At 42.5% G+C, this 26,280-nt stretch overlaps 1 protein-coding gene across 5 annotated transcripts in view; it reads left to right on the forward strand.

Annotated features, from left to right (window-relative positions):
• LOC139759418 (uncharacterized) overlaps nucleotides 1-26,280 on the forward strand; it is an 853,213-nt gene that overhangs the window by 436,396 nt on the left and 390,537 nt on the right. For 2 of the 5 annotated variants that reach the window (XM_071681510.1, XM_071681511.1), the window contains exon 2: nucleotides 23,404-24,234. The exons of the other annotated variants lie outside the window; for them this stretch is intronic. In XM_071681510.1, the coding sequence (XP_071537611.1) occupies nucleotides 24,190-24,234 (45 nt within the window). In that variant the 5' untranslated portion in view covers nucleotides 23,404-24,189. The remainder of the gene's footprint in view (nucleotides 1-23,403; nucleotides 24,235-26,280) is intronic. 5 annotated transcript variants of the gene reach the window in all.

Genomic DNA, 26,280 nt, shown 5'->3' on the forward strand with positions numbered 1-26,280 from the left:
GTGTGGTGGTGATGTGGTGGCTGTTATTGTGGTGTGGTGGTGGTGTGGTAGCTGTGGTAGTAGTGTGGTGGTGATGTGGTGGCTGTTATTATGGTGTGCTGGTGGTGTGGTAGTGGTGTGGTGGTGATGTAATGGCTGTTATTGTTGTGTTGTGATGGTGTGGTGGCTGTGGTAGTAGTGTGGTGGTGATGTAATGGCTGTTATTGTTGTGTGGTGATGGTGTGGTGGCTGTGGTAGTGGTGTGGTGGTGATGTAATGGCTGTTATTGTTGTGTGGTGATGGTGTGGTGGCTGTGGTAGTGGTGTGGTGGTGATGTAATGGCTGTTATTGTTGTGTGGTGATGGTGTGGTAGCTGTGGTAGTGGTGTGGTGGTGATGTAATGGCTGTTATTGTTGTGTGGTGATGGTGTGGTGGCTGTGGTAGTGGTGTGGTGGTGATGTAATGGCTGTTATTGTTGTGTGGTGGTGATGTGGTGGCTGTGGTAGTGGTGTGGTGGTGATGTGGTGGCTGTGGTAGTGGTGTGGTGGTGGTGTGGTAGCTATAGTGGTGTGATGGCCGGTATTGTGGTGTGGTGGCTGTCATGGTTGTGTGGTCGCATTGATGGTTGTCCTGGTGGTGTGGTGGCTGTGGGGTTAACATGAGTTTAAATGAAAAAGACAGACATGAGACCTGATTTGCCCATAACTGGGTTGTCTGGTAAAAAGGAAAGAGAAAAAACGGGATTTTAACTTGACAAGAAAATGTAATTTCGCTCAGCAGTTTTTTTAAGCTGTCCCCGACTCCCCGCTGTTGCAATTTAACCTTCTAGCGTCCCCGTTACCGCTGTCGTTTATACACTTTATCTCGAGTGCTTTTCTCAGAGTATACCTGAATTTATCCGATATTTGTCTAAACAACTTTTGGAGTTATTTATGGTCTTAGCATTCTCTACGTCTGAGGGTAACTTATTCCAGTGTTCAACACACCTAAAGGAAAAGATTCTTTTTCCCACATCCATACTACATATTTTGGCTTTGAGTTTATTCCATTTGCCCTGGTAACCGTATTTTCTTGTATTTCGAAAAGATGTTTGTGATTTACTTCATAGAACTTGTTCAGAATTCTAAACACTTTTGAGATTAAGTCGCCGCGAAGTCTACCGTTTTTAAGGGAGAAAAGATCCAATCGTTTTATCATCTCTACGTATGCCAGATTTCTAAGGGATGGGATCAGTTTTGTCGCGCGTCTTTGTACTTGCTCTAATATTTCCTCGTCTTTTTTATTGTTTGGGGACCAAAACTGGACTGTATATTCAAGGTGTTGTCTTACTAGAGAATTCTAAAGTGATAAAGTGTCAAAACTTTTTCTAATGTCTTATGATCTATGTTCCTGGCTATGAAACCTAACATTGGCTTGCCTTTTTTACTTGGTACTTGACACTGTTTAGGGTATTTCATATTGTTGCTTATGTCAACTGCAAGGTCCTTTTCTTCACGTAATTTGATTGGAGAGTTTCCGAATAGTTTGTATTCGTAACGTATATTGTTGTCTCCAACGTACATAACTTTACACTTGTCTCTGTGAAACTTCATTTGTCATCTTTTTCACCACTTTGCTGGTACATTAAGATCTCTTGGAATTATTTCGCAGTCCCGCCTGTTTACAGTTCAACCTCCTAGTTTTGTATCGTCAGCAAACTTGGAGATCTTACATACGAGACCGAGTTCTAAATCATTAAAGTATATTATGAAAAGAATTGGGCCTAGGACTGACCCCTGTGGCATACCTCTCGTTACGTCTAGCCAATCTTTGGCTTCGCCTTTTAATGCTACACGCTGCTTTCTTCCAATAAACCAGTCTCTGATGCACGTACAGATTTCTTAACCGATTCCGTGTGCTTTGAGCTTATGTAAAAGTCTCCTGTGAGGTGTATTTTATCTAAAGCTTTTTAGAAATCTAAATATACTACATCAGACGATAAATCTTCGTCTCAGTTCTGATAAATAACATTAAAAGATTCCGGCAAATTCGTCAGGCAGGATCAACACGGAAACCGTGTTGATTGTCCGATATAATCATGTGTTCTAGAAACGTGACAATTTTTATCTTGTAGTAATTTTTCCATCATTTTTACCTAACACTGAAGTAAGGCTTATTGGGCAGTAGTTCAAGGCACTCTTTTTATCTCCTTTTTTATGTTTCCAGCCAGTCTTTTTTATGTATAGGGTAACATTTACTAATTTCCAGACAGTTGGCACCTGACCATCCGATAGAGATTTGTTGAATATTTTTGTTATGGAGTATATCAGCTATCCTCCTTTAAAAATCTTGGCGCTAAGTTATCTGGGCCGTTGGATTTGTTACGATTTAATTGGTCCAAATATTTAAGTACTTCAGAGCTGTTTTTCTCTAACTTTCAACTTTTCTTCATCAGACCCATGAAACATTTTCATTGGTTGTGGTATTTGAGATGTTTCTTCAATATGAATACGGAGTTGAAAGAATAATTTAGTACGGTGTTGGTATGGTTACTGTCATGGTGGTGCGGTTGCTCGCGATAGCGTAGTGGCCTAGGCTTTTGTGTGTGTGTGTGTGTGTGTGTGTGTGTGTGTGTATGCACAACCCGCAACACACACATTATCGTCTCGCCTCTCTCCAAGCATGCCCTAGACCTCATCCAACAGTCCAGGATGAGGCTGCTGCGCCATTCTCACCACCGTCACCTCTTGCGTCTGAGATCCTTCGTCCCCAGGCTGCAGTTCTCTGTGACCGTATTTCATAGATGTGGAATGATGATCAAAGACTTTGTGTCACGGAGTACGATCTTAATATCATACTGTGCCTTGGATTCTTTATTTAGTCATTTGATTATTTATCGCTTTCCAGTAGTAACCTTCAGCCATGAATCCAGTAATGCCACACCGTTTTATAAAGTGGTTATATACTTGCCGTGATGATATATATCCTGTGGCCTTTGACGTTATCACTCTTTTTATCTTCAGTCGACATAACCAATCTTCATTCTGCAGAGTGTTTGTGTGGACCATGATGAACACCATTATATTCATCCTTTAGTTACCGTATTAAAAGACGGAATTTTTTATCACATTTTCTCATACGGTTGCTACGTAGGTTGTGGTGTATAGTGTCCAAACCTGCCCATGGCTCGACTGTTGGAGAGAGGAGAGGACAGGAGGGGGAGAAGTTTCCATTCCTGGACGGTCCCCTTCAGGTGTGTCATGTCACCACGACACAAAGTTGAGGGTGGGGGGACAGTGGTCTTGATAGTCTTGGATCAAAACAGAAGTGGCGTCTCTGGTGACGGTACGTGTTTAACGAAACTGGAAACCAGTTCATTCCTTCACTAGGTAAGACCTGTGTGTGTGTGTGTGACCTCCCTGGAGATGGTGGGGCTGGCGCAGGTACAGATAGGAGCAACATTGTTTATTTTAGATCACGGTTACACGGGTTGTCCGTCAGAGGGCAGGTCTGGGAGGAAACCATTACCCTCTACCGAGCGAGGGTGAGGCTGGCGTGCCCTGCCTCTCTACATCGTCCCTGCTGCCACACGTCAATGAATCTTTGACGAGTTGGCAGATGTCAGGTCCTCGCATCGCCGGGCAATGAGGACTGCTATATTTAGACCCTGCAGTGCTACGTTCACGTCCTCTGCATAGGCGCAAGCTATATTATTATTGTTATCATTACCATTATAGTTATTATTATCATTATCATTATTGTTGTTGTTGTTGTTGCTGTTGTTGTTTACCTGTGGTTTTTATGCTCAATTCTCCACTGGTGGCATTATCGTCCGTCTAGGAGAGGGTGGGTGTTGAACTGTAGTGATGTGGCCCAGGCGGAGAGTTAGCCTTGTTTTGAACTGCAGGAGGAGGAGGAGGAGGAGGAGGTGGTACTGTCAGTGCCCCGGGCTGAGATGCTACCCTCCACCCTCTTACCTCAGAACGGAGCTGAATGGATGGTTGTCTCACACACATACCTCCTCACTGCTCTGGATTTTTGCCACAGGAGCAAATACTCTATTGTGCACTCCTACCAACCTGTGGGCGGTGGCGCAGAAGAGGACACAGTTCACAAAAGGTCCATGTGGGCCTCAGAGACTGGAATCCATTATGGGTTACCTAGTGCGAAACGTGTTGACATGGTTTGAACAACGCAATGAACTTTTGGGCAATTTACAAGTTAAGGGAAGTTTACTGCAGTTAAACAACAATGATTGCATTACCAATTACCATAATGAAGTGCTTAGCGCTGCGACACTGCATTCTAATATGCACGGGTTTGAGTCTTGAACAGGCAGCTGACTCGCAGCCAACCCAAAATTGTGAATTCTGACAGAATACAAAAGTTTGAAAAGTTGTACGATAGTTAAGAAAGTTCAGGAGACGAACGTCACGGGTGTAGAACTTCCAGTACCCCAGTATCTCTATACTCCACACACGGAAGACTCATTACTTGCCTGTGGTGATTTTTTCTTTCTCTTTTTTGAGACGCCTTAGTGTATCGAAAACCTTTGACAGAAACCTAACCCTCTGGTACGCTGTCTGTAGTAATCGTCTTCAAGAAGTAAATCGTTTGCCTAAGAGGTTAAGTCGTCCTCCTTAATTCGTCATAATGAAGGAGCTAAGTTGTCGTATTTAAGGGATTCAAGTCCGTCGTGGGAAAAAAAACAAGATAAAGCAAGTCATTTGACCCAATGGCATCCTGGCTGACGACTTGGCATGACGTCTCACCTGTTTTCCACCTAAGACGAGGGTAGATTCGCTCCATCTTTCAACACACTCCTCACCTTTTGTTGATATGTGTCCCCATTATGTAGCAGAGCAGTCCAGCTTCTCCTCCTTCCTCATACGACCTCTACCATCTGCTTAGTCTGTGCCCCCTCGTATTCTCTCCACCATCTCCTCCTCCCTCATACGTTCTCCACCATCTCCATCTCCTCCTACCTCGTGCGACCTTCATTATATCTCCATCCTCCACCATCTTTTTTATCCCAGCTCCATCCTTATCTCATATTACCTGCCCCTCCCCCCCCTTTTCTTTGTTGTTTTTGTTTTCTATCCTTCCTTCTTTGCCTGATTCATTAGATCTTTCGTGTCTTACTTTTCCTCGCTCACGCATCGAGCCCTGTGCCTCAGCTCTGCCTCGGGAAGAGTCTGGTGGTAGGTACACACACACACACACACACACACACTCAGAGAGAGAGAGAGAGAGAGAGAGAGAGAGAGAGAGAGAGAGAGAGAGAGGGGCCTCCGTAGTATAGCGTTACTGATCATGAATCACCGTGGATGCTCCCAGTGTCGGGTTGCGTGGGTTCCAATACTGGATGCGACTGTCGGCCTACACTCAACCCAGGTGTTCATCTTTCCATCGGAGCTGGTCGATAGATGGGTACCCACCTGAGGCTAGGTTTTGTGTGTGTATGTGTGTGTGTGTGTGTGTGTGTGTGTTTATACACACAGGAATAAGAACATAGTACATATATACAAATTTAAGAGATGAGACAACAGGAGTGAGAAACTCTCCCGTGACGCACAAATAATAGTCACAATTAGTAATGATACAACCACCGCTCAGGCAGGGACTGCCCACCTGGGTGTCGTGAGTGTTTGACACGGCTGCGGAGTGAGCCAGCACTTCAGTGGCTGTCAAATTTCATTCTTTTGACCTAGTTTGATGTCTTTGCTCTATGCCTCTCCCGCGCTTAGGCTGACGGCACTAAGCACCACAGACATCCCACACATAGCACTTGAAAATACGTGTCCGTCACCACACACCAGTAGGTTATCCTGCTGTGAGCGCCACACGCTACACTTACCTTTCGGCAAATTCCCTTCGTAAATAAACTTTTCCTCTCTCTCTCTCTCTCTCTCTCTCTCTCTCTCTCTCTCTCTCTCTCTCTCTCTCTCTCTCTCTCTCTCTCTCTCTCTCTTTCTTTCAGCATTTATCAGCCAAGGGCCAGATAACTGTGTACTGGTAAAATGTCACGGAACATGATAGATGGTTGAAAATCGTGGATATAAAGAGCGACATGATTAATACAATCAGTTTTCAAGAAGCTGGTGTGGTTTCATAAGGCGTTTGGACCCAAAAGAACATACATTCAAACTATATAAAAAAGCAAAAACATTGTGTTATGGATATAGGAAAGACAATGTGTAGATCACGATGTGTAGATTGTGGGCTCGACAAAATGAGTGTCCAGTAGAAGACATATACAGTGAAGACAGTGGCTATATGTGGCACTGTAATGTACAGTAGCATAGAACAAATGCATCCAAAATGTACCGAATAATGGAAGGAAGGAGAAAAAATTAATGACGTAGATGAAAAGGATGAAACTGATAATTATCAGGAAATGGATAATGAGAAAAGACAGTTAAGCAGCTGAATATTAAACAAAGGGACCAGTTGATAAGCTGCTTAAAAGGGAAGACAAAGTTGCGGACGGAAATGCTGGGATTGTGAGCATTAATCACAAATGTGAGGCCAAATGACGAAAAACGAAAATGAAGAGTTACGTAGAGTTGCGTAGATAAACAGCCCCCAGGGTCCACGCAAAGTAATCTAGCCTTAACGTCACGTTGAAAAAATATTCAGTTCCCTTCAAAGCAGTAGATGAAAAGAATAGTAAAAAGCAAATGTTCTCCCCCACCCTCCACTCCCTCCGGCAACAACCCGGACGCAAAATAGGTAAAAAATATACCTTGCAGGAAATTCTCATAGTAAAGTCAGAAGGCAGAATGAACGTGAATACATCATCCATCCCTTCATTTCTTATTATAAAGACAATAGTAAGGATAAACTTTGAGTTCCAGCATCGCGATTTCCCATGTCTATATTAATCCTGATGTGGAAAGATGATACAATTATTCTTTCTTATTCCCAACAAGCAGGCGACAAGGTTGAATTAATGTTGGTAAGTTACTGTAGTCTGGTTAGGGCGAGAAGGTAGCATGATATACCACTATGATGATTGAAGAAAATGAACTTCTGGAGAATGACAGATGATGTTCAAGCCTAAGTTTGGAGCTGTTAACAGTGTTGCTCTGAACAACATGTCCTGGGAGCTCATTCAACGCTTCAGTAATGTGAAGGAATATTTCGTACAATCCAGACTAACTCGGTGATTTCTTAAGTTTTAGTCCTTTTCCTCTCGTTAGTCATGCTGGCGAGGCTGTAAAGGAATTTTCACTATCTACCTTGATGAATCCTTTCACTATTTTAAAACGTTATATTGAATTACTTCGGAGCCCCCTTTTGGCTAGAAAGAATAAATTCAGTTCTCGCAACCTGTCTTCATAGTTTTTGTTACGCAAGGAAGGAATCAATTTAGCAGCTTTCTGCTGCACTGATTTCAATATAAGAACATACTTGCTTAAGTAGGGGAATCTAGAAAAGCACTGCATATTGGAGACACCAATGAATAAGACAAGAGACATTTAAAAGACATAAGTATATTATTCTGACGAATGTGCATGACTTCACCATAGAATTTGCTTCCAATGCGACAGACACCTGCATATTGTAAAAGAAATACTGGTTCATGCACCCACAAAGCTGTACGTGAGCAGAAATTTGAAATTATTTCATGAATTTTCATGAGTGTAAGAAAAGAGAGAAAAGTACATCTCAACATCCAGCAACAGAGGAGTGTGTAGAAGATGCAAGAATCGGAAATGTAAACATTTCAAGTGCAGGAGGAACAAGGAACCAAGATCAAACAAGAAATGAAAACAGACGTACAGGGAGATCTGACTTGTGAAGTGTTCATTGTTCAAAGGAAGCCAAAGAAGTAGGCACAGGTGGGTATATGGAAAAGCAGATGAAGAAAAAAAGGATGAACATCAGAGATGAATTAAAACGTAACCATGAATAGTGGAAATATGAATATGAAAACTATTATTGTATATATCGAAGAGAAGAGCAAAATGGATTGAGAGCATAATCCAATATGAGCAAAAAAAATATGTATATATATATATATATATATATATATATATATATATATATATATATATATATATATCACTGCAGTGAAAAGTTTTTATCGAGGATGTAAGGCATGTGTACGTGTAGGAAGAGAGGAAAGTGATTGGTTCTCAGTGAATGTAGGTTTGCGGCAGGGGTGTGTGATGTCTTCATGGTTGTTTAATTTGTTTATGGATGGGGTTGTTAGGGAGGTGAATGCAAGAGTTTTGGAAAGAGGGGCAAGTATGAAGTCTGTTGGGGATGAGAGAGCTTGGGAAGTGAGTCAGTTGTTGTTCGCTGATGATACAGCGCTGGTGGCTGATTCATGTGAGAAACTGCAGAAGCTGGTGACTGAGTTTGGTAAAGTGTGTGAAAGAAGAAAGTTAAGAGTAAATGTGAATAAGAGCAAGGTTATTAGGTACAGTAGGGTTGAGGGTCAAGTCAATTGGGAGGTGAGTTTGAATGGAGAAAAACTGGAGGAAGTGAAGTGTTTTAGATATCTGGGAGTGGATCTGGCAGCGGATGGAACCATGGAAGCGAAAGTGGATCATAGGTTGGGGGAGGGGGCGAAATTTCTGGGAGCCTTGAAGAATGTGTGGAAGTCGAGAACATTATCTCGGAAAGCAAAAATGGGTATGTTTGAAGGAATAGTGGTTCCAACAATGTTGTATGGTTGCGAGGCGTGGGCTATGGATAGAGTTGTGCGCAGGAGGATGGATGTGCTGGAAATGAGATGTTTGAGGACAATGTGTGGTGTGAGGTGGTTTGATCGAGTAAGTAACGTAAGGGTGAGAGATTTGTGTGGAAATAAAAAGAGCGTGGTTGAGAGAGCAGAAGAGGGTGTTTTGAAATGGTTTGGTCACATGGAGAGAATGAGTGAGGAAAGATTGACCAAGAGGATATATGTGTCGGAGGTGGAGGGAACGAGGAGAAGAGGGAGACCAAATTGGAGGTGGAAAGATGGAGTGAAAAAGATTTTGTGTGATCGGGGCCTGAACATGCAGGAGGGTGAAAGGAGGGCAAGGAATAGAGTGAATTGGAGCGATGTGGTATACCGGGGTTGACGTGCTGTCAGTGGATTAAATCGGGGCATGTGAAGCGTCTGGGGTAAACCATGGAAAGCTGTGTAGGTATGTATATTTGCGTGTGTGGACGTATGTATATACATGTGTATGGGGGTGGGTTGGGCCATTTCTTTCGTCTGTTTCCTTGCGCTACCTCGCAAACGCGGGAGACAGCGACAAAGCAAAAAGAAAAAAAAAAAAAAAATATATATATATATATATATATATATATATATATATATATATATATATATATATATATATATATACATACATACATATATATATATATGTAAAACCTGAGCCAAATGTTCTGGAATCAAAGTGAATTACTCCAAAGTAACACAGTCCTAATCAATGTAAGAAAAAATTGAATTAGTGAGCAAATGAAAGACTGAACCAGATTTGAAAACAGTTTGTGATGTCCGTAGCAGATAGAACAAAAATCTTTAGATAGCCATATTACGTAAGAGAGTAAGAAAGAGAACAGATGATGAAGATGAGCCACAGTAACTATGAACCAGCTGTAGTAAATGTTTCAACCATAAACATGATAAACTTTGCATCATACACACCACTGAGAGACAAGTAGCAATTGTGAAAGAACTAATGATGGGTATTGTGAAATCTGATCAGATTATTATATGGTTTGATGACTTCAAAGGAGTGGGGAATGGATTCAGATAATAGAAACAGAGTAATAGACCAGTAAGTGAAACAGAACAGTTCGAAAGGCCATTTGATCTTTGTAATTTACCCTTGTAGTGATATACCACAGACCGACAAGGGGAAACAACACGATAGACCTTACCTTTACATATGATATGGCCATTTTGATATACAAGTGACTGAAACAAGCTTAACGGATCACAGTATTATGAAAATAACTAAAGTATATGTTGTGAAAATGAATGAATGAGAACGTGATACAGTATCCGACCATGAGAGTGCCTGAGCGACATAAATTCTTACAACAAAATAGACTGGAGAGCAATCATTGAATGGGTTTGGATGCAACCTTTACTGTGATCATGAACGGCGATTGATCGGGAGCAGACCCGAAACTGATCAGTGAAAAAATGAGGCAAAAAATCAGTAGATTACTACCAACAAAAGAGAGGAAAGAGTGCATAACAGAAGATAGCAAGAGAATGAAAACAATGGATGAATGGAAGAAGAGCACGGAAAAAGAAACAGTGGAAGCAGTGAGTAAGGATGAAATAAAGGCGGTTGATGGGATAATAGTGGGCTTTGATGGGAAATGATAAGATCCCATAGAAGAGAATTGAGAGTGAATGAAGAGAGAGTTATACAAAACTTGATCGTGAACCCAAAATTACTCTTTTGTCAATATGAACAAATTATAGAACAAGAAGTCAGAAATTGGACTCTAAAGAGGGAGAAAGATAAGGAAATGATCCTGTGGAAATATGCTGGATGTAAATGAGTAATACGAATCAGGATTCATCTTAGAAGGCAACGATTAATCTGATGAAGACCTCTTGAACTAACTTAATTAAACACTTAGGAAAACAAATGGATTTGTTGTAGCATTTATGGATCTGGAGAAGGCATATGATAGAGATGATAAAGATGCTTTGTGGAAGGTCTTAAGAGTATATGGTGTGGGAGGTAAGTAGCTAGAAGCAGTGAAATGTTTTTACCAAGGATGTAAGGCATATGTACGAGTAGGAAGAGAGGAGAGTGATTGATTCCCAGTGAATGTCTGTCTGCGGCAGGGGTTTGTGATGTTTATATGGTTGTTTAATTTGTTTATGGATGAGGTGGTTAGGGAGGAAAATGCAAGAGTTTTGGATAGAGGGGCGAGTACTCAATCTGTTGGGAATGAGAGGGTCTGGGAAGTGAGTCAGTTGTTTGCCGATGATACAGCTCTATTGACTGAGTTTGGAAAAGTGTGTGAAAGGAGAAAGTTGAGAGTAAAAGTGAATAAGAGCAAGGTTCAGTAGGGTTGAGGGACAAGTTGGTTGGGATGTAAGTTTGAATGGAGAAAGATTAGAGGAAGTGAAGAGCTTTAGATATATGGGAGTGGACTTAGCAGCGAATGGAACCATGGAAGCGGAAGTGAGTCACAGGTGGGGGAGGGACGAAGGTTCTGAGAGCGATGAAGAATGTGTGGAAGGAGAGAACGTTATCCCGGAGAGCAAAAATGGGTATGTTTGAAAGAATGGTGGTTCCAATAATGCTATATGATTGCGAGGGTGGATGTGTTGGAAATGAAATGTTTGAGGTGGTGTGAGGTGGTTTGATCGAGTAAGTAATGAGAGGGTAAGAAAGATGTGTAGAAATAAAAAGACTGTGGTTGAGGGAGCAGAACAGGGTGTGTTGAAATGGTTTGGACATATGGAGAGAATGAGTGAGGAAAGATTTGCAAAGAGGATATATGTGTCAAAGATGGAGGGAACGAGGAGAAGCTGGAGGCCAAGTTGGAGGTGGAAGGATAGAGTAAAAAAGATTTTGAGGGATCGAGTCCTGAACATACTGGAGGGTGAAAGGCGTGCAAGAAATAGATTGAATTGAAACGATGTGGTATACTGGGGTCAACGTGCTGTCAATGGACTGACCAGGGGTTGTGAAACGTCTGGAATAAACCATAGAAAGGTCCGTGGGGCCTGGATGTGGATAGAGAGCTATGGTTTCGATGCATTACGCATGACAGCTAGAGACTGAGTATGAACGAATGTGGCCTTTTTTGTCTGTTTTCCTGGCGCTACCTCGCTGAAGCAGAGGGTAGCGATGTTGTTTCCTGAGCTGCGGGGTAGCGCCAGAAATGGATGAAGGCAAGCAAGTATGAATATGTACATATGTAGATATGTATATGTATAGTAATATATATGTGCGTGTATGGGCGCTTATGTATGTGTATATGAATGTATGGGCCATTTTTCGTCTGTTTCCTGGCGGTACCTCGCTGACACGGGAAACAGCGATTAATTATTATAATGATAATGATATATATATATATATATATATATATATATATATATATATATATATAGAGTGGCAGATATAGGGTGTTTTGGTCGAGGTGGTGTGCAAAGTGAGAGGGTTAGGGAAAATGATTTGGTAAACAGAGAAGAGGTAGTGAAAGCTTTGCGGAAGATGAAAACCGGCAAGGCAGCAGGTTTGGATGGTATTGCAGTGGAATTTATTAAAAAAGGGGGTGACTGTATTGTTGACTGGTTGGTAAGGTTATTTAATGTATGTATGACTCATGGTGAGGTGCCTGAGGATTGGCGGAATGCGTGCATAGTGCCATTGTACAAAGGCAAAGGGGATAAGAGTGAGTGCTCAAATTACAGAGGTATAAGTTTGTTGAGTATTCCTGGTAAATTATATGGGAGGGTATTGATTGAGAGGGTGAAGGCATGTACAGAGCATCAGATTGGGGAAGAGCAGTGTGGTTTCAGAGGTGGTAGAGGATGTGTGGATCAGGTGTTTGCTTTGAAGAATGTATGTGAGAAATACTTAGAAAAGCAAATGGATTTGTATGTAGCATTTACGGATCTGGAGAAGGCATATGATAGAGTTGATAGAGATGCTCTGTGGAAGGTATTAAGAATATATGGTGTGGGAGGAAAGTTGTTAGAAGCAGTGAAAAGTTTTTATCGAGGATGTAAGGCATGTGTACGTGTAGGAAGAGAGGAAAGTGATTGGTTCTCAGTGAATGTAGGTTTGCGGCAGGGGTGTGTGATGTCTCCATGGTTGTTTAATTTGTTTATGGATGGGGTTGTTAGGGAGGTAAATGCAAGAGTTTTGGAAAGAGGGGCAAGTATGAAGTCTGTTGGGGATGAGAGAGCTTGGGAAGTGAGTCAGTTGTTGTTCGCTGATGATACAGCGCTGGTGGCTGATTCATGTGAGAAACTGCAGTAGCTGGTGACTGAGTTTGGAAAAGTGTGTCGAAGAAGAAAGTTAAGAGTAAATGTTAATAAGAGCAAGGTTATTATGTACAGTAGGGTTGAGGGTCAAGTCAATTGGGAGGTGAGTTTGAATGGAGAAAAACTGGAGGAAGTGAAGTGTTTTAGATATCTGGGAGTGGATCTGGCAGCGGATGGAACCATGGAAGCGGAAGTGGATCATAGGGTGGGGGAGGGGGCGAAAATCCTGGGGGCCTTGAAGAATGTGTGGAAGTCGAGAACATTATCTCGGAAAGCAAAAATGGGTATGTTTGAAGGAATAGTGGTTCCAACAATGTTGTATGGTTGCGAGGCGTGGGCTATGGATAGAGTTGTGCGCAGGAGGATGGATGTGCTGGAAATGAGATGTTTGAGGACAATGTGTGGTGTGAGGTGGTTTGATCGAGTGAGTAACGTAAGGGTAAGAGAGATGTGTGGAAATAAAAAGAGCGTGGTTGAGAGAGCAAAAGAGGGTGTTTTGAAGTGGTTTGGGCACATGGAGAGGATGAGTGAGGAAAGATTGACCAAGAGGATATATGTGTCGGAGGTGGAGGGAACAAGGAGAAGAGGGAGACCAAATTGGAGGTGGAAAGATGGAGTGAAAAAGATTTTGTGTGATCGGGGCCTGAGCATGCAGGAGGGTGAAAGGAGGGCAAGGAATAGAGTGAATTGGAGCGATGTGGTATACCGGGGTTGACGTGCTGTCAGTGGATTGAAGCAGGGCATGTGAAGCGTCTGGGGTAAACCATGGAAAGCTGTGTAGGTATGTATATTTGCGTGTGTGGACGTATGTATATACATGTGTATGGGGGGGGGGGTTGGGCCATTTCTTTCGTCTGTTTCCTTGCGCTACCTCGCAAACGCGGGAGACAGCGACAAAGGAAGAGAGGAAAGTGATTGGTTCTCAGTGAATGTAGGTTTGCGGCAGGGGTGTGTGATGTCTCCATGGTTGTTTAATTTGTTTATGGATGGGGTTGTAAAGGAGGTAAATGCAAGAGTCCTGGAAAGAGGGGCAAGTATGAAGTCTGTTGGGGATGAGAGAGCTTGGGAAGTGAGTCAATTGTTGTTCGCTGATGATACAGCGCTGGTGGCTGATTCATGTGAGAAACTGCAGAAGCTGGTGACTGAGTTTGGTAAAGTGTGTGGAAGAAGAAAGTTGAGAGTAAATGTGAATAAGAGCAAGGTTATTAGGTACAGTAGGGGTGAGGGTCAAGTCAATTGGGAGGTGAGTTTGAATGGAGAAATATATATATATATATGTATATATATATATATATATATATATATATATATATATATATATATATATATATATATATATATGTATATATATACGAACAAAGTGCAAATAAACGCGCACCTTCATAGAACATACAAACCTCCAACAGCCAGGATCCAACCCAGGATCATAGCCTAGCCTGTTCGCTCCCGCCTGTTGCACGGGGGTCCTGGGTTCAATCCTGGCTGTTGGAGGTTTGTGATATATATATATATATATATATATATATATATATATATATATATATATATATATATATATATATTTTTTTTTTTTTTTTTTGCTTTGTCGCTGTCTCCCGCGTTTGCGAGGTAGCGCAAGGAAACAGACGAAAGAAATGGCCCAACCCACCCCCATACACATGTATATACATACGACCACACACCAATATATATATATATATATATATATATATATATATATATATATATATATATATATATATATTTTTTTTTTATTTTTTTATTATACTTTGTCGCTGTCTCCCGCGTTTGCGAGGTAGCGCAAGGAAACAGACGGAAGAAATGGCCCAACCCCCCCCCCCCCCATACACATGTATATACATACGTCCACACACGCAAATATACATACCTACACAGCTTTCCATGGTTTACCCCAGACGCTTCACATGCCCTGATTCAATCCACTGACAGCACGTCAACCCCGGTATACCACATCGCTCCAATTCACTCTGTTTCTTGCCCTCCTTTCACCCTCCTGCATGTTCAGGCCCCGATCACACAAAATCTTTTTCACTCCATCTTTCCACCTCCAATTTGGTCTCCCTCTTCTCCTAGTTCCCTCCACCTCCGACACATATATCCTCTTGGTCAATCTTTCCTCACTCATTGTTTCCATGTGCCCAAACCACTTCAAAACACCCTCTTCTGCTCTCTCAACCACGCTCTTTTTATTTCCACACATCTCTCTTACCCTTACGTTACTCACTCGATCAAACCACTTCACACCACACATTGTCCTCAAACATCTCATTTCCAGCACATCCATCCTCCTGCGCACAACTCTATCCATAGCCCACGCCTCGCAACCATACAACATTACTGGAACCACTATTCCTTCATACATACCCATTTTTGCTTTCCGAGATAATGTTCTTGACTTCCACACATTCTTCAAGGCCCCCAGAATTTTCGCCCCCTCCCCCACCCTATGATCCACCTCCGCTTCCATGGTCCCATCCGCTGCCAGATCCACTCCCAGATATCTAAAACACTTCACTTCCTCCAGTTTTTCTCCATTCAAACTCACCTCCCAATTGACTTGACCCTCAACCCTACTGTACCTAATAATCTTGCTCTTATTCACATTTACTCTTAACTTTCTTCTTCCACACACTTTACCAAACTCATTCACCAGCTTCTGCAGTTTCTCACATGAATCAGCCACCAGCGCTGTATCATCAGCGAACAACAACTGACTCACTTCCCAAGTTCTCTCATCCCCAACAGACTTCATACTTGCCCCACTTTCCAAAACTCTTGCATTTACCTCCCTAACAACCCCATCCATAAACAAATTAAACAACCATGGAGACATCACACACCCCTGCCGCAAACCTACATTCACTGAGAACCAATCACTTTCCTTTCTTCCTACACGTACACATGCCTTACATCCTCGATAAAAACTTTTCACTGCTTCTAACAACTTGCCTCCCACACCATATATTCTTAATACCTTCCACAGAGCATCTCTATCAACTCTATCATATGCCTTCTCCAGATCCATAAATGCTACATACAAATCCATTTGCTTTTCTAAGTATTTCTCACATACATTCTTCAAAGCAAACACCTGATCCACACATCCTCTACCACTTCTGAAACCACACTGCTCTTCCCGAATCTGATGCTCTGTACATGCCTTCACCCTCTCAATCAATACCCTCCCATACAATTTACCAGGAATACTCAACAAACTTATACCTCTGTAATTTGAGCACTCACTCTTATCCCCTTTGCCTTTGTACAATGGCACTATGCACGCATTCCGCCAATCCTCAGGCACCTCACCATGAGTCATACATACATTAAATAACCTTACCAACCAGTCAACAATACAGTCACCCCCTTTTTTAATAAATTCCACTGCAATACCATCCAAACCTGCTGCCTTGCCGGCTTTCATCTTCCGCAAAGCTTTCACTACCTCTTCTCTGTTTACCAAATCATTTTCCCTAACCCTCTCACTTTGCACACCACCTCGACCAAAACACCCTATATCTGCCACTCTATCATCAAACACATTCAACAAACCTTCAAAATACTCACTCCATCTCCTTCTCAACATATACATACATATGCATATCAACATATACATACATAGACACAGCCATATACATACATATGCATATCACCATATACATACATATACTCATACACAGCCATATACATATATACACATGTACATCCATTCCTGTCACTACCCCACCCCGAAGGAAGCAGCATGGCCACCCACCTGCCTCAGCGAGATGGCGCCAGGAAAACAGACAACAAAGGCCACATTCGTTCACCCTCAGTCTCTAGCTGTCATGTGTAATGTACCGAAACCACAGCTTCCTATATACACCTCCTTGTAGCGTTAGATATAATTGTTAAGACCACGTACACTCTCACCATGCTTTGGCCGTTGCTTCGAGTGAAGAGAAAGATGCGTGACAATTACGACAGGACATCATCTGTGAAAGACAAACGACTACATAAACAGACATTTGGGCCTCTTTAAGAGAGAAATCGAGTGATGAAGTGTACAAGAAGACCATAGACTACATTGGAAAGACCGCATACAAAACTGTGCGACATCTTGATGGAAAAAGAAAAGACAATAGTCATTGTACTTCTAGGGGTGGCAAGTAGATAGTAGGGAGTAAATGTAGATACGATTATGAAATGGTTTGTTGTATTGTTATTGTCAACTCCAGCTGAACTCACCCACGGCGTTATTACCATAGCCAGATGTCCGGGTAGGGGGCGGGGCACTTCGGCATTACCCTTTGGCGAAATCTCGTCCTAAAAGTACTCTCTCTCTCTCTCTCTCTCTCTCTCTCTCTCTCTCTCTCTCTCTCTCTCTCTCTCTCTCTCTCTCTCTCTCTCTCTCTCGCGTGTCAGAGGGCAACCCCTCCCCCCCAGGGCCGCCGCTGCCTGAGTCATAAAAGATGAAAAAAAAAAAAGGTGAACGTTAGGATCTGCTTGACCGGAAGTTGAGTCTCAGAGACTTCCGCTTCGTTAGCTCCTCTGAACGCTATACTGCGCTGTCTTTGTTGCTGTGCTGTCTTTGTTGCTGTGCTGTCTTTGTTGCTGTGCTGTCTTTGTTGCTGTGCTGTCTTTGTTGGTGTGTTTCTTTGTTGGTGGGATATCTCTGTTGGTGTGCTGTCTTTGTTGCTGTGCTGTCTTTGTTGCTGTGCTGTCTTTGTTGGTGTGTTTCTTTGTTGCTGTGCTGTCTTTGTTGCTGTGCTGTCTTTGTTGCTGTGCTGTCTTTGTTGCTGTTCTGTCTTTGTTGGTGTGTTTCTTTGTTGGTGGGATATCTCTGTTGGTGTGCTGTCTTTGTTGCTGTGCTGTCTTTGTTGCTGTGCTGTCTTTGTTGGTGTGTTTCTTTGTTGCTGTGCTGTCTTTGTTGGTGTGTTTCTTTGTTGGTGGGATATCTCTGTTGGTGTGCTGTCTCTGTTGGTGTGATATGTCTTTGTTGATGTGCTGTCATTGTTGGTGTGATGTCATTGTTGATGTGATTTTTTTGTTGGTTTGATATCTCTGTTGGTGTGCTGTCTTTGTTGATGTGCTGTCATTGTTGCTGTGCTGTCAATATGGTGTTCTGTTTTTTGGTGTGCTGTCTTTCTGGTGTACTGTCTTTGTTGGTGTTCTGTCGTTGTTGGTTTGCTGTATTTGTTAGGTTGCTATCTTTGTTGGTGTGCTGTCTTTGTTGTTTTGATATCTCTGTTGGTGTTCTGTCGTTTGGTTTGCTGTATTTGTTAGGTTGCTATCTTTGTTGGTGCGCTGTCTTTGTTGTTTTGATATCTCTGTTGTTGGTGTGCTGTCTTTGTTGATGTGTTGTCTTTGTTGGTTGCTGCCTTTGTTAGTGTCCTGTATTAGTTGGTGTGCTGCTTTTGTTGGCGTGATATCTCTGTTGGTGTACTGTCTTTGTTGGCGAGATGTCTCTATTGGTGTACTGTCTTTGTTGGTATACTGTCTTTGTTGGTGTGCTGTCTTTGTTGGCGTGATATTTCTTTTGGTGTACTGTCTTTGTTGGCGTGATATCATTGTTGTACTGTATTTGTTGGCGTGATATTTCTGGTGGTGTACTGTCTTTGTTGGCGTGATGTCTCTGTTGGTGTACTGTCTTTGTTGTCGTGATATCTTTGTTGGTGTGCCGTCATTGTTGGAAAGAATATTTTGTAGGTGTGCTGTCATTGTGTATGTGCTGTCATTGTTGGTGTGCTGTCTTTGTTGTTGTGCTGTCTTTCTTGGTGTGCTGTCTTTGTTGTTGTGCTGTCTTTCTTGGTGTGCTGTCTTTGTTGTTGTGCTGTCTTTCTTGGTGTGCTGTCTTTGTTGTTGTGCTGTCTTTCTTGGTGTGCTGTCTTTGTTGTTGTGCAGCCTTTTTTTGGTGTGCAATGTATTGTTTGTTGATGTGCTATTTCATTATTTTTGTTAGGATTCTGTCATTATCTTCCGTCTTTTAGTTTGTTGTCTTCGTTGGAGAGTTAGGTATTAGTTTGCTACCTATGTTTGAGTTGTATGTTGGTGTGTGGTCTTTGCTAGATTGCTGAGTTAATATGCCGACCTAGATAGAAATGCGCTGTATTTGTATGTATTTGTTTCCCCTGAACGCAAAAAAAAAAAAAAAGAAAAATGAGGGTGAACTTGTTGGAAATGAAATGACTGAGGACACTGTGTGGTGTTAGCAGGCTGACCGTGTAAGGAATACGATTATAAGAGCAAGGTTTGCCAGTAAACGTATTTTGATTGAGACAGCTGACCAGGATATTTTGAAATGGTTCGGACATAGAGAGAGGATGAGTGAAGACAGACTCACGTGTCAGATGTGGACGGAGAAAGAAGGAGGGTAAGAACGAATAGGAGGTGGAAGGATGAAGTTTTAGAAGAGGCTTTGATGTATCACGGTCTGAACTTTTAGGAAAGTGAGAGGCGTGCATAGGATAGAGCGAATTGGGACCGGTGTGGTATACAGGGAACGACGCACTGTCGATAGGCTGACTCAAAGCGTATGATGTGATCAGAGGAGACCAGGGAAACGTCTGTGGGGCCTGGTTATGCATAGAGGGCTCTGGTTTTCGGTGCATCATACATGACAGCTACATAGTGGAAGGTATTGCAGAGGAATTTATTAAAAAAAGAAAAGGGGGTGACTGTATTGTCGACTGGTTAGTGAGGTTATTTGATGTATGTATGATTCATGGTGAGGTGCCTGAGGGTTGGCGGAATGCTTGCATAGTGCCATTGTACAAAGGCAAAGGGGATAAGAGTGAGTGCTCAAATTACAGAGGTATAAGTTTGTTGAGTATTCCTGGTAAATTATATGGGATGGTATTGATCGAGAGGGTGAAGGTAGGTCCAGAGCACCAGATTGGGGAAGAGCAGTGTGGTTTCAGAAGTGGTAGAGGATGTGTGGATCAGGTGTTTGCTTTGAGGAATGTATATGAGAAGTACTTAGAAAAGCAAATGGATTTGTATGTAGCATTTATGGATCTGGAGAAGGCTTATGATAGAGTTGATAGAGATGCTCTGTGGAAGGTATGAAGAATATATGGTGTGGGAGGCAAGTTGTTAAAAGCAGTGAAAAGTTTTATTTAGGATGTAAGGCATGTGTACGTGTAGGAAGAGAGGAAAATGATTGGTTCTCAGTGAATGTAGGTTTGCGGCAGGGGTGTGTGATGTCTCCATGGTTGTTTAATTTGTTTATGGATGGGGTTGTTAGGGAGGTATATGCAAGAGTTTTGTAAAGAGGGGCAAGTATGCAGGCTGTTGTGGATGAGAGAGCTTGGGAAGTGAGTCAGTAGTTGTTCGCTGATGATACACCGCTGGTGGCTGATTCGGGTGAGAAACTGCAGAATCTGGTGACTGAGTATGGTAAAGTGTGTGAAAGAAGAAAGTTGAGAGTAAATGTGAATAAGAGAAAGGTTATTAGGTACAGTAGGGTGCGGGTCAAGTAAATTGGGAGGTAAGTTTAAATGGAGAAAAACTGGAGGAAGTCAAGTGTTTTAGATATCTGGGGGTGGATTTGGCAGCGGATGGAACCATGGAAGCGGAAGTGAATCATAGGGTGGGGGAGGGGGCGAACATTCTGGGAGCGTTGAAGAATGTGTGGAAGTCGAGAACATTATCTCGGAAAGCAAAAGTGGGTATGTTTGAAGGAATAATGGTTCCAACAATGTTATATGGTTGCGAGGCGTGGGCTATGGATAGAGTTGTGCGGAGGAGGATGGATGTGCTGGAAATGAGATGTTTGAGGACAATATGTGATGTGAGGTGGTTTGATCGAGTAAGTAATTATAGGGTAAGAGAGATGCGTGGTAATAAAAAGAGTGTGGTTGAGAGAGCAAAAGAGGGTGTTTTGAAGTGGTTTGGTCACATGGAGAGAATGAGTAAGGAAAGATTGACCAAGAGGATATATGTGTCAGAGGTGCAGGAAACGAGGAGAAGTGGGAGACCAAATTGGAGGTGGAAAGATGGAGTGAAAAAGATTTTGAGTGATCGGGGCCTGAACATGCAGGAGAGTGGAAGGCTTGCCAGGAATAGAGTGAATTGGAACGATGTGGTATACCTGGGTCGACGTGCTGTCAATGGATTGAACCAGGGCATGTGAAGCGTCTGGGGTAAACCATGGAAAGTTCTGTGAGGCCTGGATGTGGAAAGGGAGCTGTAGTTTCGGTGCATTATTACATGACAGCTAGAGACTGAGTTTGAACGAATGTGGCCTTTGTTGTCTTTTTCTAGTGCTACCTCGCACACATGAGGGGGGGGTTGTTATTTCATGTGTGGCGAGGTGGCGATGGAAATGAATGAAGGCAGACAGTATGAATTGTTCACATGTGTATATATGTATATGTTTGTGTGTGTATATATATGTATACGTTGAGATGTATAGGTATGTATATTTGCGTGTGTGGACGTGTATGTATATACATGTGTATGTGGGTGGGTTGGGCCATTCTTTCGTCTGTTTCCTTGCGCTACCTCGCTAACGTGGGAGACAGCGACAAAGCAAAGTAAATAAAGAAATAAGTATATATATATATATATATATATATATATATATATATATATATATATATATATATATATATATGTGTGTGTAAACATATAACACTCTCATAAGACATAAACTCGCACTCACACTCAAGTTCTTCACTTTTATTTCTAGAATAAAGATTTGAGGCACGAGTGAACTTAACATTCCTGACTCTCATGGCTGCTTAACCTTCATAACACCTAGAGATAAGCACGGAAATCCTCAGCTGGCATCTCAGGCGTAATTCCCTGAGGCATGTTGATATTTGAATTGTTCATTTTAGATTTCTGGTCCCTTGTTTGACAGTTATATATTTAGCTTTGCCAGATCCGTTATTAATGAAGCTAAAACATTTAGCGTTCTTGCATTTATGATATCTAGCTTTGTTCTTGTGGCTAATTTCTCATATCTTCCTTTCAGCCATTTTTTTTTTTCATTATATTTTTTATCTTTTTTCTGTATCTCCCAACTCTGCAATTGTCTCTCGTCTGGATTGTTTTAGCTTTTGTCTTTTATATCGAGCGAAATTTGGGTCATTGTTCTAGACATATTCAGAGCAAGACGTGCCTCGTCCTGTGGGACTGTAGTGAGACTACTTACTTAAGTGGTAAGTAAGAATGTGAGAGAGAGAGAGAGAGAGAGAGAGAGAGAGAGAGAGAGAGAGAGAGAGAGAGAGAGAGAGAGAGAGAGCCGCTAGATAACTGTAGGACTGGAAGTAAAAGTTCAGAAATATTAAACTATGCTGGGAGGTGACTTGCTTGACTTGAAGCTCTTAAGAGAATTATAGTGGCCGGAGTACCGCTTGCCCATGACCCACGAGCTGGGCTGGTCAGAGCACCACCTGCCCACAACCCACAAGCTGGGCTGGTCGGAGCACCACCTGCCCACGATCCACAGGCTGGGCTGGTCGGAGCACCGCCTGCCCACGATCCACAGGCTGGGCTGGTCAGAGCACCACCTGCCCACGACCCACAAGCTGGGCTGGTCGGAGCACCACCTGCCCACGACCCACAAGCTGGGCTGGTCGGAGCACCACCTGCCCACGATCCACAGGCTGGGCTGGTCGGAGCACCACCTGCCCACGACCCACAAGCTGGGCTGGTCGGAGCACCACCTGCCCACAACCCACAAGCTGGGCTGGTCGGAGCCGCCACTTGCCCACGACCCACATGCTGGGCTAGTCGGAACCGCCACCTGCCCACAACCCACGTGCTGGGCTGGTCGGAGCACCACCTGCCCACGACCCACATGCTGGGCTGGTCAGAGTACCACCTGCCCACGACCCACAGGCTGGGCTGGTCGGAGTACCACCTGCCCACGACCAGCTGCCTGGGAGAGGAACAACGCCCCTGGGATCAGCCTCTCCAAATACCCGCGAATCCAGAGGATTGTTTACATTTGTGACGTAATAGCCTGTCAGTCATTGGTTGGTGTTTTTTGTGACGTTATAGAGCGGCAGCACATATGGCTTTACATTTGTGATGCCAGCGTTTCCCAGCGACAGCAGAGAACGTCAGCTGTGTTTCTATACGCGACATACAGAACGTCAGCTATACGCGTCTATACGTGATATTATAGAACGTCTGCGATACGTTTGTATTTGTGACATTATATAACGTCAGCCATATAGTTTCTATACGTGACATTACATAACGCTGGTACATGGCCAGTTTCTGTATTACATTTGTACATATTGATGACTTGGTAATGTTCATGTTTCTGTTATCAATGTTGTTGACGTTATCTAGTTTTTTGTATTGTTCTGGATTTGTATGTCCTGGAGATACACCAGGATGAATTAGTGCCAGATATGGTGTCATATATATCTATATATATATATATATATATATATATATATATATATATATATATATATATATATATCACTGAAGAAAATGTCTTTAACACATTTCAGGAGACCGTGTTTTTATGTATCATGCAAAGAAACAGAAAGAGAACTGAACTGTGCTGAACCTCTTGAAAACTGTATAAGCAACAAGGAAAATATGACAAAAATTTACTGAAGAAAGTGTGAGAAACTGTTTGTGTACAAAGGAAAAGAGGCAGTGCCGGCCCTGGTTCAAAGGAGGAGGCTATATCATATAGCCTTCATAAGGACCCCTCCTGCCCCATACACCAACCTTACACTACAGGATACCTTGCCCCTCGCTGTATGTATACTTTCCTCTCCCTCTTCTCTAAGCGTGAGAAGTACTATAACAAGAACTCTCGTAAAACATTGTTCCTTCTTCCATTCATCAAGGTACATATCACCTCGCCTCACAGTACACCTTTATTCCTCGCTCTAAGACACACTGCAGGAGCGACACCTTCCACTCCAGTACCACATTTTCCTTCCTAAACCTTGCGAGGAAAATCATTCTTTTAACAAAGTAGGAACCCAACTTACCGTCTTTCATCCCCTCACAGCCTCAGAATACACCTCTTCCCCGCCTCGTGTCCGAGCAACACTCACGTCTCCCCTCAGAAACACTTCGTCGTTCAGAAACACTAGCCCTTATCTCAGACTTGAGTGACATCCCTTTTTCATCTACAATACCTCCGCCTCCACAACGCCTCCTCAGAATCACCCCCACAAAGACATATCTCCTAGAAACCCCTGTTAAGCAAGATGCCTCCTCCCCCGATAACAGTGTAGGAGGTTTCTAACAGCCCTTACCTCGAGGGGGAGTGGCCAGCGATGAGAGCGCTGATCAAACACAACCCCAAGATGGACCACTTGAAGGTAAGTCATCCATCCTTCTCATGTTCAGATATTCGTCCAGTTTGCATCTCATCATGCTGTGTCCATACTAATGTTCACCAAGTGTATATGTTCTTCCAGTACGTGTGTAAGTGATAATATGTTCTTAGATATGTGCACACACAGGTAACCTTTGTTGACGTTAGGGCATATAGTGGCACAACGGTAAGTCATTCTCAATGATGTTTACATATTGATAGGGCTTCCTGATGGACATCTACAGAACGGCAAATCTCTCGTATGTCAGTGAACTGTGTAGTAGTATTTGTTCACATATTCACTGTTGCAGGTGTTGAAGAAATATCGGTGTAAACATCCTAGTATTCTTTACACTCTGCGTGATGTAGGGCTATTTAGATCAAAAATTACCATGGAGCGCATTACTTATACATCATAGATTTGTATAATACATACTGGTTTAGTTGGAGAACCGTAGATTAAGTGCGCACGAATTTATAAGATGTTTGGGTACACAAGTCCTGGGTACGAAGGTCTGGGACCTTGAGGAAGGTCAGTTCGAGGGGACGAGTTCCTCATGGCCTTTAGTGTGATTATAAGCTTGTTCTTTTACCTTCGTACTGTCGGTAAAATATATTTCGACTCTGACACACATTGCTTCCAGTTTATTTCGTTTTCTCTTTGTACCCAGCGGAGTACCTTTACCCACACCAACCACTGGTACCTCCGTATATCACCCCAGATGCTCGTACTTTATGGTTGGTCGATAAATAGGTACCAACTTGGGCTCAGGTAAAAGCACCACATCTGGGAATAGTTGTAATGGCTCGAGATCCTTCAGGGTTGTCCAAATCCAGGAACATTTCCCTTACTGGCAGGCTTTACACTGATCAGTCTTTCCAGTATATTTTTTTCTGCCGATTCAGTGATTCTGTTTCTTACTTATGGAGAAGTTTTTAGTCTGAGTTCGTTTTGTTTATTCCCTCCATTTCTTCCTCTTCATATGGATTCATATACATCTCTCGTCTCTCACGGGTGTATAGGTGTCAAGCTTTTCATGGTGATCCATATGTTTCTTTTCCTCCATTATGTATATCAGTTGCCACTGTATTCTTTCTGATTTCATCTTGATCTGTAAGTGACCATAGAACGCGTCAGTATTCAGTTTTGCATCTTTAAACACTAAACAACTAAACACTAAAATCTAAATTTACCTAATAAGGTTTTTATCTCTCGTAGTGAAGGTAATCATAATTGCTCTTCTCATTACCTGCTTCGCCAATACAGTACTAATCATTGGTACGATTTGTGAATACCAACCTTCCATTTGTGACTACTCCTCGATGTAATTTCCCTCTGCCGGTTTCTTTTCCAGCTTGGCCGCTTGTAAGCTGTAACTGTTGCATTGTTAGTCTTTCAAGAACGTACTTGATAAAAACATCTTCATTTACTTCGTCCTTCCCGTTTGTATATTTAAATCTTCCTGCATTTTTCCCTTGTGTCTTGACATCGTCACCTACATCTTACGGTGCTGTCTTTGACTGTTCTGTATATCATTATTGTAATGAATACGGACGGTAATTCCTAGCTGAGGGTCCACTTCCTATAACTTGGATCCTTTCGCTACCAGCATGACTTGGGCAAATAACATACGTTAGTCACGGCTGTTTCGTATGAAAGAAAAAAGAATGGAATTGATCAGTGTTTCTCAGGTGTTTTTAGACCTGACTTAAAAGAAGAAAGGTTCTATGAAGAGGGAAAAACAAAGGAAGGAAGAAAATTCCACAACTTAGCTGTTTCAGGGGAGAAGGAGACATGATAGGCAGTAAGAGTGGCCGGTCTTCACACAGAAGTTCTAGGAAACAGCAACTAAACACGTACCGAGGATCCAAACCTAAGGGGTGGGGACACATACAGACAGTACACGAGAGCAGTGGTTAAGATAATACCTATAGACAAAAGAGCAGCAGCTGCAACATCGCGGTATACTAAAAAGAAGGTCGAAGAGAGGGGATGCCAGAAGAATTAATGAGACTGAAGGATTTTGATTCCATTCTAGTTAACTGAGGT

This window comes from Panulirus ornatus, chromosome 33 (genome assembly GCF_036320965.1).
Source record: "Panulirus ornatus isolate Po-2019 chromosome 33, ASM3632096v1, whole genome shotgun sequence".
In the NCBI taxonomy this organism is placed as follows: domain Eukaryota; kingdom Metazoa; phylum Arthropoda; class Malacostraca; order Decapoda; family Palinuridae; genus Panulirus; species Panulirus ornatus.